The sequence below is a fragment of the Schistocerca cancellata genome, chromosome 9, assembly GCF_023864275.1.
Source record: "Schistocerca cancellata isolate TAMUIC-IGC-003103 chromosome 9, iqSchCanc2.1, whole genome shotgun sequence".
NCBI lineage: Eukaryota > Metazoa > Arthropoda > Insecta > Orthoptera > Acrididae > Schistocerca > Schistocerca cancellata.
In genome coordinates this window covers 3,589,568-3,602,913 of record NC_064634.1, presented here as the reverse complement: position 1 = coordinate 3,602,913, position 13,346 = coordinate 3,589,568, and the positions used below count along the sequence as shown (strand labels likewise).

The window sequence follows — 13,346 nt, the reverse complement described above, 5'->3', positions numbered from 1 at the left end:
ATAATAATAAAGTTTGAACTGAATCCTCAGAGTAAGAGTCCTACTTGCACTTCTCTTGTTTTTTACATCTCCAAATGCCGAGTTCTGTTTACGGTACATTAATAACTGTCATACAGCTTTTTAACAAATACTGCTGCTCGCCCCTTAGCTAAAGAATGTTTCATTCCACACACTCAAAAAATTTTTAGAAACAGTGTCTAATGAGGTACATTTTTAATTTTTTGTTGAGTTGTTCCCAATTTCTTGCTTTGTGTAGGATAAGAGTTGTGGAATATCTCCCTGCCAGAGTGCACATCTTCATCCTGAACACTCGGGAAGGAGGCAAAGTTTACATCAGAATTATGTCTGTGTCATATATTGTGACTGCATAACTCGCAGTACAACTGAAACTGATTTTTGTTATCAGAAACAAAAACTATTATGGGCTATATGTCTTGGGAAATGAGTGTAAGAATTCCAAGATCCTTAAAAGTCCTCTGCAAGAGATACTGATACCTGTTTTTTGTAACATTATTACTTCTTGCTTCTGCTGAATACATAATTTATTTTTCAGTACTGACTCAGAAGACAATTCCAGAAGACAACATGGGGAGACAATACATATAGTAGGGCAATGCTCTTGCCTATAGGTCAGCACAATAAGAGATGCTTCCAAGGATATAAAATACTGAACTGAGCTTCTCGATTAGTTTATCTATGTGTTGACTCAATTTTTAGTTGTTATCCAGGTGAACCCCAAGGACTTTTATTCTGTGGTACTACTGGTCACTATTGCTGGTTTGAAATTTGATAATGTGAGTCTTTGTGATTTTAACAGTTAAGTCGTTAGCTGTGAAACAGTTGGAAGCCTGTTCACCTGTTACCTGGGCTGTGTCTGTTAAAGATGTGTTTAGACCCTTGATTATATGATTGTGTCATCAGCAAACAGTTTTTGAAACACCTTTTAAAGTCACTGAAAGATCATTTATGCATGCTGGCAACGAGTGGGCCAAGTACTTAACCTTGTGGCACTTCACATGTTACATTCATCCATTCTGAAGCTAGTTCCAAGCCAGTGACACAGTCTGCTAATGACACCCTTTGCTTTCTCTGCCAAAGGTAAGACTCCTTTCAAACAAGAGGGACGCTATAAGTGCATCAACATTTTAGTTTGCCAAGTATAATTTTGTGATTCACACACAAAGGCATGCCACCATCATGATAACTTTTTTCTTATTTAGTTCTGCTAGCATTTCATTTGTGAGATCTTGTATTATTGTTTTCTCTGTGGAAAAGCCTTTATGAAAGTTACATTGAGAGAAAGCTAAATAATTCTGCTCGTATATGAGTCAGTATTCTATTTATATTTAAGTCTGTCGGGAATTATGCCCAGAATCACATTTACACATTATCAATATTGTAACAACAATGCACAAATGTGGCAAAACGCCGGCCGCAGTTGTCTAGCGGTTCTGGCGCTGTAGTCCGGAACTGCGGGACTGCTACGGTCGCAGGTTCGAATCCTGCCTCGGGCATGGGTGTGTGTGATGTCCTTAGGTTAGTTAGGTTTAAGTAGTTCTAAGTTCTAGGGGACTTATGACCTAAGATGTTGAGTCCCATAGTGCTCAGAGCCATTTGAACCATTTTTTTGTGGCAAAACAACAGGTCGTATTTGAAAAATAATGTTTAAGACCTTATTATGTACTGCTAGAGAACAAGCTACCACTCAAAACTGATAGTGGTAAATAAAATATAAAGAAGCAGCTCTGGTGGATCATTATTACATTAGAATACATTTCATAAAAGTTCTTTACTTTGTTCTAGTCTGAGTCAAGTAAAGAATGTGATTCTTGACAGCTCTGCTATGACCTCTACCGCCATAATTAAGATTTTGTCACTGATTTATCTTCCTTTTCACTTTTAACCATATATTATGTTGTAAATGTCTTTGTGATTTTAATTTTTTATATCTTGTTGCTGAACTTGTATTTATATGTACACATATTTCCCCTGTGTCAGTCACTGTGGCATAAATATCATTGTATTTTTGATATAACATTTCCCCACATCACACCTCACTTATGTGTGTTTCATAATAACATGTTATGAAAGAATAGTTGCTACAAACCATATAGCAGAGATGCTGAGTTGCAGATCGCCACAATGAAAAGACTGCCAAAATAAGTAAGCTTTTGGTCAAAAAGGTCTTCATTGAAATTAGACAACATGCCCAAACACATACATGCAAACACAACTCACACGTCTTACCACAGTCATTGACTGCTGAGGCCACGATCGTGTGTGCGTGAGCTGCATTTGCACGAATTTGTGTGTACGTGCATGTTGTGTAATTGTGATGAAGGCCTTTTTGGCCAAATCGTACTTGCTCAACACTCTTTTTGTTGTGCCTATCTGCAATTCAGCGTCTCCATTGTACGGTGAGTAGCAACTATCCTTTTCATAATAAGTCATTAGTCTATCCTCCATTGTTTCATTGTAACATGTTTGTTTTTTGGTCCAAATCAAAATATTTTCTATAATAAGGTTTTAGGATTTGTATTATGTTGAGATTTCATTTGGCAGTTTACTTCACAGGCATACTCACCATGTGGGGGAGGAGGTGTGGATGACAGGGGCTTGTTGGTGCGATGTTGCTGTACTGTAGGATACGGAGAAGTTCGCGGGTTCCGCAATGTTGCGTGATGCCTGTCACACGGGGATGGTAGTGGAGAATAAACTGGCTGCGGCAACAACCAGGAACTGTCTGCAATAGCAAGAGCGGAAACTGTTTAAATTTCAAGTGTACATCCACTTCTACATCTATACTCTGCAAACCACTGTGAAGTACATGGCAGAGGGTACGTCCCATTGTACCAACTACTAGGGTTTCTTCCCATTCTATTTACGTATGGAGTGTAGGGTGGGTGATCAGTTAAAAGCCTCCTTGGATGCTGTAATTAATTGCATTTTGTCCTCATGGTTCCTGTGGGAGCAGCATTTAGGGGATTGTAGCATATTCCTAAAGTCAGCATTTATTACAGTAGCTTCTTGAGAATTTCTAAGTAGGCTTTCTCGGGATAGTTTACTTCTGTCTTCAAGAGTCTCAACAATCTCCCATGGATTAAACATACCCGTGATCATTTGTGTTGCCCTTCTCTGTATATGTTCAATATTCTTTGTTAATCCTATTTGGTATTGCTCCCACACTTGGGCAATATTCTAGTATGAGCCACACAAGTGATTTGCAAACAATCTCCTTTGTAGACTGATTAAATTACATTTAATATCTCTACAAAATGTTACACCCAGGTATTTGTATGAGTTGAGTGATTCCAATTGCAACTCATTGATGTTATAGTCATAGGATACTGCACTTTTTGTTTTGTTTTGTGAAGCACACAATTTTACACTTCTGGATATTTAAAGCAAGTTGTCAATATTTGCACCACTTTTAAATCTTATTAAGATCTGACAGAATACCTGTACAGCTTGTTTCAAGACAATACTTCATCATAGATAAATGAATAATCTGCAAAAATTCCAAGGTCACAATTAATATTGTCCATAAGGTCATTAATGTATAAGAGCAGCAAGGTTCCCAACACATTTCCCTGGGGCACATCCAAAGTTGCTTCTACATCTGTCAATGATTGCTGCATCCTCATACCAAACAATCCTTTATCCAGTCACAAATTTCACTTGATACCCAATACAATTATACTTTTGATAATAAACATAGATATATTACAGAGCCAAATACTTTTTGTAAAGTGAGAAATACTGCATCTAACTGACTGCTTATCGAAAATAAAAGAATTCTAAAAGAGGGTAACATCCTTGTCCTAAGAAATACATTAGCTATAGAGGACTGGGATCTGGTTTACCAGACTGAAGGATCTGAAAACAAATGGGCCAAATTCTATTATACTATGCTAAGACACTTTGACAGATGCTGCCCTGTTAAGAAAATACAAAGAGTGTTCACCCATAACCAAAGTGCAAAAACCAACAGACTGAGACTTCCAGCAAATATGATAAAACTCAGGCAAAACATCCAGAACCTGGATGTGTTACACAAGTCAACAAACTTGCAGGTTTTTAAGGCCAAGTACAACAAAGCCAAGAAAATCTTTAAGAAAGAGCTTTCAAATCTAAGAAAACAGATATACAGCAGTGAAATAGCTCAATCAGACAATATAGCCAAGACCTCATGGAGAATTGTAAATCAATTTCGCAAAGCCACACCGAAGCCAGAAACTGAAATTGTAAATATAAGACATGAAGGAAACACAATTAAAGATCCTAATAAAGTCTGCAATGTTTTCAATAAATACTTTATATCTGCAGCTGTTAGTCCAGTTAATAACACAATTGTTGAGTAGTGAGGTAAAGCTCTGCCCCTTTGAAGAGCCACCTTTTGAATTCAAACAAGTAAGTGAAAAAGAAATAGGCAGGATAATAAATAACCTAAAGAATAAGTTCTCATCTGGATGGGATGGTTTGAGTAGTATCGTGATTAAAGAATGTAATAAGGAATTAGTTAAAATAATCACCCACCTGGTAAACTGCAGTATCAGAGAACATACATTTCATAATGTATTGAAATGGAGCACAGTTAAACCAGTGCATAAAAAAGGATCCAAGGAAGAGGTTTCAAATTTCAGGCCCATATCATAAATACCTGTCTTCAGCAAAGTATTTGAAGTTGTGCTGCTGACACAACTTAGTGTCTATTTCTTGAAAAATAAGCTCCTAACAGAGACACAACACGGATTCCGAAAAGATCATAGTACTATCACAGCAATTACAGAATTTCTTCACATAACATATGGTGCCCTTGATCAAGGAATGCAAACAGCTGGCATATTTCTAGACCTTAATAAAGCCTTTGACTCGGTAAACCATGAGTCACTTTTAAGTAAACTTGAGTCACACAATGTAAATGCTGCATCCATGCAATTGCTGGCTACATATTTATTTAACCACAAGCATTGTACAAAGCTGACTTACAAAATCAATAATCAGATCATTAATTTCCAGTCCAAATATGAGACAGTCACACAAGGTGTACCCCAGGGCTCAATTTTGGGCCCTTTCCTTTTCCTAGTGTACATAAATGATATAGAGCAACCTTTCAACTCCCAATTGGTAACCTATGCAGGCGATACCTCACTGTTATTTCTTGGTAAACAAAATGATGAGTTAACGTTGGTAGCAACTGAGGGACTACGTCAAATAACTACTTATTTCCAAGATCAAGATATGAACGTTAATATCAGTAAACCTCAGTTATTGCCATTTAAACTTACAAACTCACACCAAACCTCTATCAGTAACATAGGTGGAATTGAAGTAGTGGACACAGAAGGCTGCAGATTTCTAGGTATTCGCCTAGATGAAAATCTAAGATGGGTAAACCATATCAAATTTTTATGCAATAAAATCAGCAGTTCATTACATCTAATCAGCCAGTTATCAAAAGTAGTTCCACATCGGACATTAAAAGCAATTTATTATGGAATCATTTTTGCACAGATAAATTACGGGATAGAGATATGGGGTTGTGCTGCCGACATACATATGAACAGAATATTAACCCTACAGGAAAGAGCAATCAGAATTATCCATGGATTAGGGTATAGAGATTCATGCAGGGAAATATTTGTTCATCATAAATACCTCACAGTCTACTCACTGTATCTGTACAAATTAATTATATTTTTTGTGACACATCAAAACAAAGCAACAAAGTTCTATGATATGCATGCCTATAATACAAGAAATAAAGACTGCTACTACAGACCTAGAACAAAATTAAAAACAACAGACCATAGTCCATGCATTAGTGGTCAAATATGGTACAACAGATTGTCGAGCTCTATAAAGTGCCACAAAGGGAACTTATTCAAAGTGAAACTGAAATATTTCTTGATTGACAAGTGTTTATATATATATATATATATATAAACTCTTTGCCTTTACAAATGTCTGCTTGTGTCTGTGTATGTGTGGATGGATATGTGTGTGTGTGCGAGTGTATACCTGTCCTTTTTTCCCCCTAAGGTAAGTCTTTCCGCTCCCGGGATTGGAATGACTCCTTACCCTCTCCCTTAAAACCCATATCCTTTTGTCTTTCCTTCTCCTTCCCTCTTTCCTGACGAGGCAACCGTTGGTTGCGAAAGCTTGGATTTTGTGTGTATGTTTGTGTTTGTTTGTGTGTCTGTCGACCTGCCAGCACTTTCATTTTAAATATATATATATATATATATATATATATATATATATATATATATATATATATATATATATAGTTGTGTAAAATCTGAATATTTGTAATATGTATGATGTAACACCCAATATTGTGTCTTATTAGGTACAATGGTACATTTGTGTCATGTATGAATCCATGCTCGTTGGCATAGAGGAGGACATTCTGTTCAAAATATCTCATTACATTTACACTCAAAATATGTTTTAAGATTCTACAACAAACTGATGTCAGGGATACTGGATGATAGTTTTGTGGGTCACTTCTTCTACCCTTCTTGTAGATGGGCGAGATCTATGCTTTCTTCCACCTACTGGATAAGGTATTTATTTTTAGGGATTTATGATAGATTACAGTTAAAAGAGAGGATAACATGGCCACAAATTCAGTACTGAATCTGACAGGGATTACACCAGGCCCTGGTGCTTTAATAATTTCAGCTGTTTCTCAATGCTGCCAACAATGATACCTATTTCACTCATCTTCTCAGTGCTACAAGAATTAAATTGGGGCAGTGCTTCTCAGTTTTCCTTTGTAAAGGAACATTTGAGAACAGAGTTAATCATTCCTGCTTTTGCTTTGCTATCTTCAGTTCCAGTTTCATAACAGTGATAACTATGGTACCACTAACAGCCTCAACATATGGCCAGAATCTCTTCGGGTTTTGTGAAAGGTCATTTGACAGTATTCTGGTATGGTAGTCATTGAAGGCTTCAAACATTGCTCTCTTGACAGCTAAATGTATTTCATTCAGCATCTATCTATAACCCTATGCTTTGTTTTACATCTATTATTCAGTAACCTCTGTTTGTTTAGAAGTTCCTTAACAGTGACTTGATACCATGGAGGCCCTTCCATTGAGACCTGTTGCACTGGGTACATATCTATTCAATGCATAGTCAACTATTGGTTATTAGGGATAATGAAGGAATAAGAGTAAGAAAGAATATCTTATAATAGTACTTTACACTTGAACTTAAGAGTTTACTAATTCAATTTTTTGTCCCTGTGGTTATAAGGATTACACTTGAGCGTTAGTTGTCAAAAATAAAATGAGATGGACTTTCTTACTGCCAAACCTATACTTTTTTGGAATGAGATTTTCACTCTGCAGCGGAGTGTGCGCTGATATGAAACTTCCTGGCAGATTAAAACTGTGTGCCCGATCGAGACTCGAACTCGGGACCTTTGCCTTTCGCGAAAGGCAAAGGTCCCGAGTTCGAGTCTCGATCGGGCACACAGTTTTAATCTGCCAGGAAGTTTCATATCAGCGCACACTCCGCTGCAGAGTGAAAATCTCATTCTGGAAACATCCCCCAGGCTGTGGCTAAGCCATGTCTCCGCAGTATCCTTTCTTTCAGGAGTGCTAGTTCTACAAGGTTCGCAGGAGAGCTTCTGTAAAGTTTGGAAGGTAGGAGATGAGGTACTGGCAGAAGTAAAGCTGTGAGGACCGGGCATGAGTCGTGCTTCGGTAGCTCCGATGGTAGAGCACTTGCCCGCGAAAGGCAAAGGTCCCGAGTTCGAGTCTCGATCGGGCACACAGTTTTAATCTGCCAGGAAGTTTCTATACTTTTTTGTTCTTTGTTTCTGAGAACTACAGCACAGCAGTGTACGCCTACTGCAGATTAAAAAAAAATAAATGAAATGAAATAAAAGAAGTTGTTGAGCATGGAGTCATGTTTACAAATTAATTTATGGTGTGAATGTAAAATGAATCATTTCACATAATTTAAGTTTATCATGCAAAATGATCCATGGAACACAAAACTAACTAAAGCTTGGGGTTCATGATTCACTTATATATAAGGATGTTTCTGTTATTAAAATATTTGAGAAAGATTTGAATTTATGAGAAGGGCCCTTAATTGGGCACTATTTACTCATCTCCATTTTTATAAATGGATGTTACTGCTCCCAATTTTAATTTTTCGGAAAATACACCTTGAGAGCTGTCGGCTGACTGCAAAGATGGCAGGATAGTTTGTTTGCCTGTGCACTTCTCCCACTATCCTGCCTCCTCATCCCCCCCCCCTCCTCCCCCTCATTTTTGCATTCACCAAATAAGAATCAGTTTTTATTTGTTTTCATCAGGGTACTTGCTGCCTTACTGCACGATTTTGCACTGATACCTAATATTTCATTTTATAACTTTGCGACATCATGTCTGCTGATTGATGATTGTGAAATGGTGAAATTGTGTAGGCATACTCTATTGTTATCCTTATTAAATGTAAAAGCTATTTATTTCAAGATTCTGAAAATAATCTGATTCTGTGTAAATACATTGTTCCAAATTAGTTTTGATGTGTTGTAGAATAAAGGATAAACTCAGTTGAAAATGTGGAAAGTTGAAATGTACAATTTCTTTCATTCATTGTACTTTGTGAGAAAATGGAAGCTTTCTTTTGAAAATATATTTAATTTTTTTCTTTTTGTCAACGTTAATGTCAGCAATAGAGTTCACACATGCAAAATTAAGTCATTACAAATTAAAGAAAACTTACATTGAGGGTACTGCGTCTGCTGAGTTTGAGGATATCCTTGCATGAATTCTCTTTGATAAATGTTATCAGGTCGTTCCTTTGCATCCAGAAATGCTTTAGCAAAGGGATTATACTTTATTTTTAATGATGTTACCTGAAATAATAATTAAAAAGAATACAGTACAATGTACAGAAATATGTCTATCACTCTTCATTTTAATGAGAGTGTGGTAAATCAAGTTATCAGTTAATAACAAGAAAGAATAACAAGGAACTAAGACTCTCAAAAACATTGAAAGCCAAAGGTTTTATGTAATGTCTCTGATAATAGAGTATGGTGCCATATTTTCAGAAATTTTTTAAAAAGCTTTTACAAAATCTTTTAACTGTCTATATCACAAGCAATACAAAAAATTAAATTTGATATCTAGATTTGGTTGTTCACATAACTATCCTCAGAGCTGGAAGAACAAGCACAAACAAAAATCGCAATCATGGTTAAGAAATTGTGTCACCACATACAGTAAGGTTAGACTGAATTGTCTGTATATCTTGGTACATTCTCATATAAGAGAAATCTTCAATAGAGGCTGGCTATATTAACAAAATAAAAAAAGAGTGATTCTAAACAATGTTTATTGAAATTGATCCTGCTTCCATAAGGATTTTAACAGGTCACAAATACGTTTGATCTTTTTTCCATACTTGCACCTTTTATCTGACTATTTTTACACATTACATTTTGTAACAACGAATTGTAAAACTTTTATATTCAAGCACAATTTTAATAATCACAGTTTAGAATTACTCTTTTGTATCTTGTCGGTATAGCCAGCACTTTATTGAAGTTGTGTCTTATACAAGAATGTACCAAGATATGCAGGTGAAGTGGTGTAAACTTACAGTATATGTTGACATGTCTGTACCATGATTGAAATTTTCTGTTTTTGGGGGTGGTTGTGTGAACAACCAAACCAAGTTACCAAATTTAATGTTGTATATTGGGTGCAATCTAGACACATAAAATATTCTGTATGAAAAAAAATTTGAAAATACTTGAGATTGCTTCCTCCATTTCCTGATAACATCAGGTATTACTATAATGAGAAATAAAATAAAAAGGTAGCAAATAGCATGAAGATCACTACACATAAAAGTTGTTTAAATTATGCAGCCTGTAGCTGAAAACTTGTACATGAAATTTAAGCCTACATCAATGATGTGACACTGATGGTGCAAAACTCTGTCCTACTTACGCAGAAAACATGAAGAGAGAAATGAAATAGATTTTTGGGAGTGGGAGACATTGCTGCTGAAACTGTTGTCGGTCTGCACAACAAATAATTCTTTTTTACTGGTTTAATATTCCATCTGATGGAGATGGAGCAGCAGTTGTCACACAAGATCATTGAAAAGCTGACTATGTCTTTATCCAAATTCCTATCAGCATTCAGCTGATGTGATCACTCTGCACCTTACCACTAGTGTACCTCACTGTGATGTAATGCCATTTTGCTCATGGTTCATGTTACATCATTCCAGTGAGCTCTGGAAAATATTGATGACATGGTATCAATACAATATTTATGCTACAATGTTTATCTTTTTCTATGAAGTCTGTGTAGAAGAGAGGAGAAGAAAAGAGGATGGGGTAATGTTTTTTGCATGCTCAGTCTAACAGTTTTTCAATATATTGTTTCAAGTATTTATGTATAACAAGAAACTACACTCTATTCCATTAGAATCATGTAGATGAGTGTTGATCTTACAGAGTTGATATGCGTAAAGCAAAGGCAAGCTGTGACTTCTCAGGCAAGTTTTTTAACTTTTACCAATGAACGTTCTTTAGTTATCTTAAAAATATGGTTCATACTTTGGTGATAACAAAAAATATAGCAGTATATATTAACAATCCTTACACATAAATATTACAGTGTTATACTTTGCATTTCCTTAGGTATGAAGGATGGAAACAAGTGTAACTTCAGGTGTGCCCCAGGGTAGCATAATAGGTCTGCTGCTTTTTATGATTTACATAAACGTTCTGGTTGACGGTATTGACAGTGGCATTAAACTGTTTGCCGATGATGCTGTCGTCTACAGGAAAGTAGTATTACACGAAAGTTGTGAACAAATCAATGAGGATTTGCAGAAAATAAATGTGTGGTGTAATTACTGGCAGTTATCTCTCAATATTAGTAAGTCCTACTGTGTATAACAAGGCGAGGCGAAAATCCCCATTAATGTACGAATACAAAATAAATGCCCTGTCTTTGGAAGCGGTAACATCCGTCAAGTATCTGGGTGTGACTATTCGAAATGATCTCAAATGGAATAATCAGATTATGCAAGTAACAGGTAAGGCAAACTCTAGATTGCAGTTTATTGGTAGAATCCTGAAGCGATGCAGTCCTTCAGCAAAGGAAATAGCTTACAATACGTTAGTTCATCCAGTCTTAGAGTACTGTTCGTCTGTATTGGACCCTTACCAGTTGGGTCTGATTCAAGAGATTGAGAATGTCCAAAGAAAAGAGCGGCAAGATTTGTGACTGGTAGATTTAGCCACTGCGAGAGTGTTAGAAATCTCATAGAAAGTTTGAAGTGGAACATACTTGCAGGTAGACGGCGCGCCAAACGGAGGGGGCTGCTCATTAAATTCCGAAATCCAATCTTCACTGAGGATGTAGAGCATATATTACTACCACCAACTATCAAATCACACAATGATCACCATTCAAAGGTAAGGGAAATTAGAGCTTGTACTGAGGCGTTCAGACAGTCGTTTTTCCCTCGCGCAATCTGCGAGTGAAACAGAGGGGGTGAAATATAACTTTGGTGTGAATTGTGCCCTCTGCCACACACTGCTTGGTGGCTAGTGGAGTATATATGTAGATGTAGATAGTAGGAAAAAAGGGATCTGTAGGAAATACTTGATAGAACTCCTGACCTGTTTCAAATACATGTCACAAAGAGGTTACACAATATTTGAAACTATTTAGGCACATAAAATGCTACCATACCCTCTGCAGAAATACTTCAAATACAGAAAAATGGTCTCTATACAAAACAAAAATAAATGAAGTAGTTATCCCAAAAATATACTAACACCTTCACACTCACCTCTTCATTTTGGTAAGCAGTAACAGCAATGAATTGTGTCTCTGGGAAAGGGTATGTAAGAACCCTGCGTTGCTCTGATCCGACCTTTACTAGGTGAACTCTAGGCTCATATTTGTGGAGAGAGTTCAGCATTATCTGCTACAAAATAAATGCAACAAAACAATTAAGTGTAGCAGTATATTTTTATTTACAGTGCTTATTATGTATAAGAATAGTAGTTAGTGAACTTAAAAATCACAAGCATTGTTCCCATAACAATTATTTAGTTAAGAAAACATTATTTAACTAGCGTGATACAGTCAAGTGAAAAGCTACACGTTTCAGACAGCATTGTAAAATACTGAATTGCCATATTTAAACTTTGTTCAGTGCTGAAGACTCGTGAAAAGTGCAAAATGCTTGAAAAAAAAATGAAGCTGTAAATTAGAAAAAACTACACATGCACAAGCATTGATGACAGTAATACAAGTGCAGAGTTGGCAAGAAGATTCAGGCATCCTGCCTATCATTATTACCAGAGCTATGTGCAACTGAACATAGTGGAATGAAGTTTATGCTTGAGACAATTAACTGGCAACATCCCTTCATCTGTTGCAACAATGGGTGGAGGTAGCATTGGAAACTATATTACTACTACTACTACTACTACTACTACTACTACTACTACTACTACAATTACATGGAATTGTACTGGAGCTAAATGTGACAATATACATTTCTAAGCATACGGCTAATACTCCTATGCAATTGTGCACTGTATGTTGGTTTCAGCCTGGGTTTAAGACTTCTCTTGGTAATTTCTTCTGCTTGCTTCCCCCTCTGCCTATGAAGAAGAATCTGCCCCATTAAAAATTATTTTTAATATCAGGCCATGAATTGAAACCTACAGAAGTACTGTATACAATGATCGGGCAGAACATTATTACCACCTATCGAATAGCCGGTATGCCCACCTCTGGCACGGATAACAGCGGCAACGCATCTTGGCGTGGAAGCAACGAGACCTCGATAGGTCACTGGAGGGGAGTTGGCACCATATCTGCACACACAAGTCGACTAATTCCCCTAAATTCTGGGATAAGGGTCTGGGGCGATGGGGGGTTGGGGGGTAGGGGGGCGATGAGCTCTGACGCAACATACAGTAACATCCCAGTTGTATTTGATCAGGTTCAGACCTGGTGAGCTTAGGGGTCATCATGTCAATTGGAACTCGCCACTGTGTTCCTCGAACCACTCCATCACACTCCTGGCCTTGTGACATGACACATTATCTTGTTGAAAAATGCCACTGCCATGGGGAAACACGATTGTCATGAGGGGGTGTTTGTGATCTGTAGCCAGTGTACGATACTCCTTAGCCATCACGGTTCCTTGCACAAGCTCCACTGGATCCATGTATGCCGACACGAATGTTCTGCAGAGCATAATGCAGAGGCCACCGGCCTGTCTCCATCCCACAATACAGGCGTCCAGCAGCTTTTCCACTGGAAGACAAC

General features: G+C 37.1%; 1 protein-coding gene across 1 annotated transcript in view; it reads right to left on the bottom strand.

The window, feature by feature from the left end:
- LOC126100670 (T-related protein-like) overlaps positions 1-13,346 on the bottom strand; it is a 212,426-nt gene that overhangs the window by 14,034 nt on the left and 185,046 nt on the right. The window contains exons 4-6 of the mRNA XM_049911290.1: positions 11,851-11,988; positions 8,752-8,884; positions 2,585-2,743 (exon numbers count right to left, since the gene is read on the bottom strand). Coding sequence (XP_049767247.1) covers positions 2,585-2,743; positions 8,752-8,884; positions 11,851-11,988 — 430 coding nt within the window. The remainder of the gene's footprint in view (positions 1-2,584; positions 2,744-8,751; positions 8,885-11,850; positions 11,989-13,346) is intronic.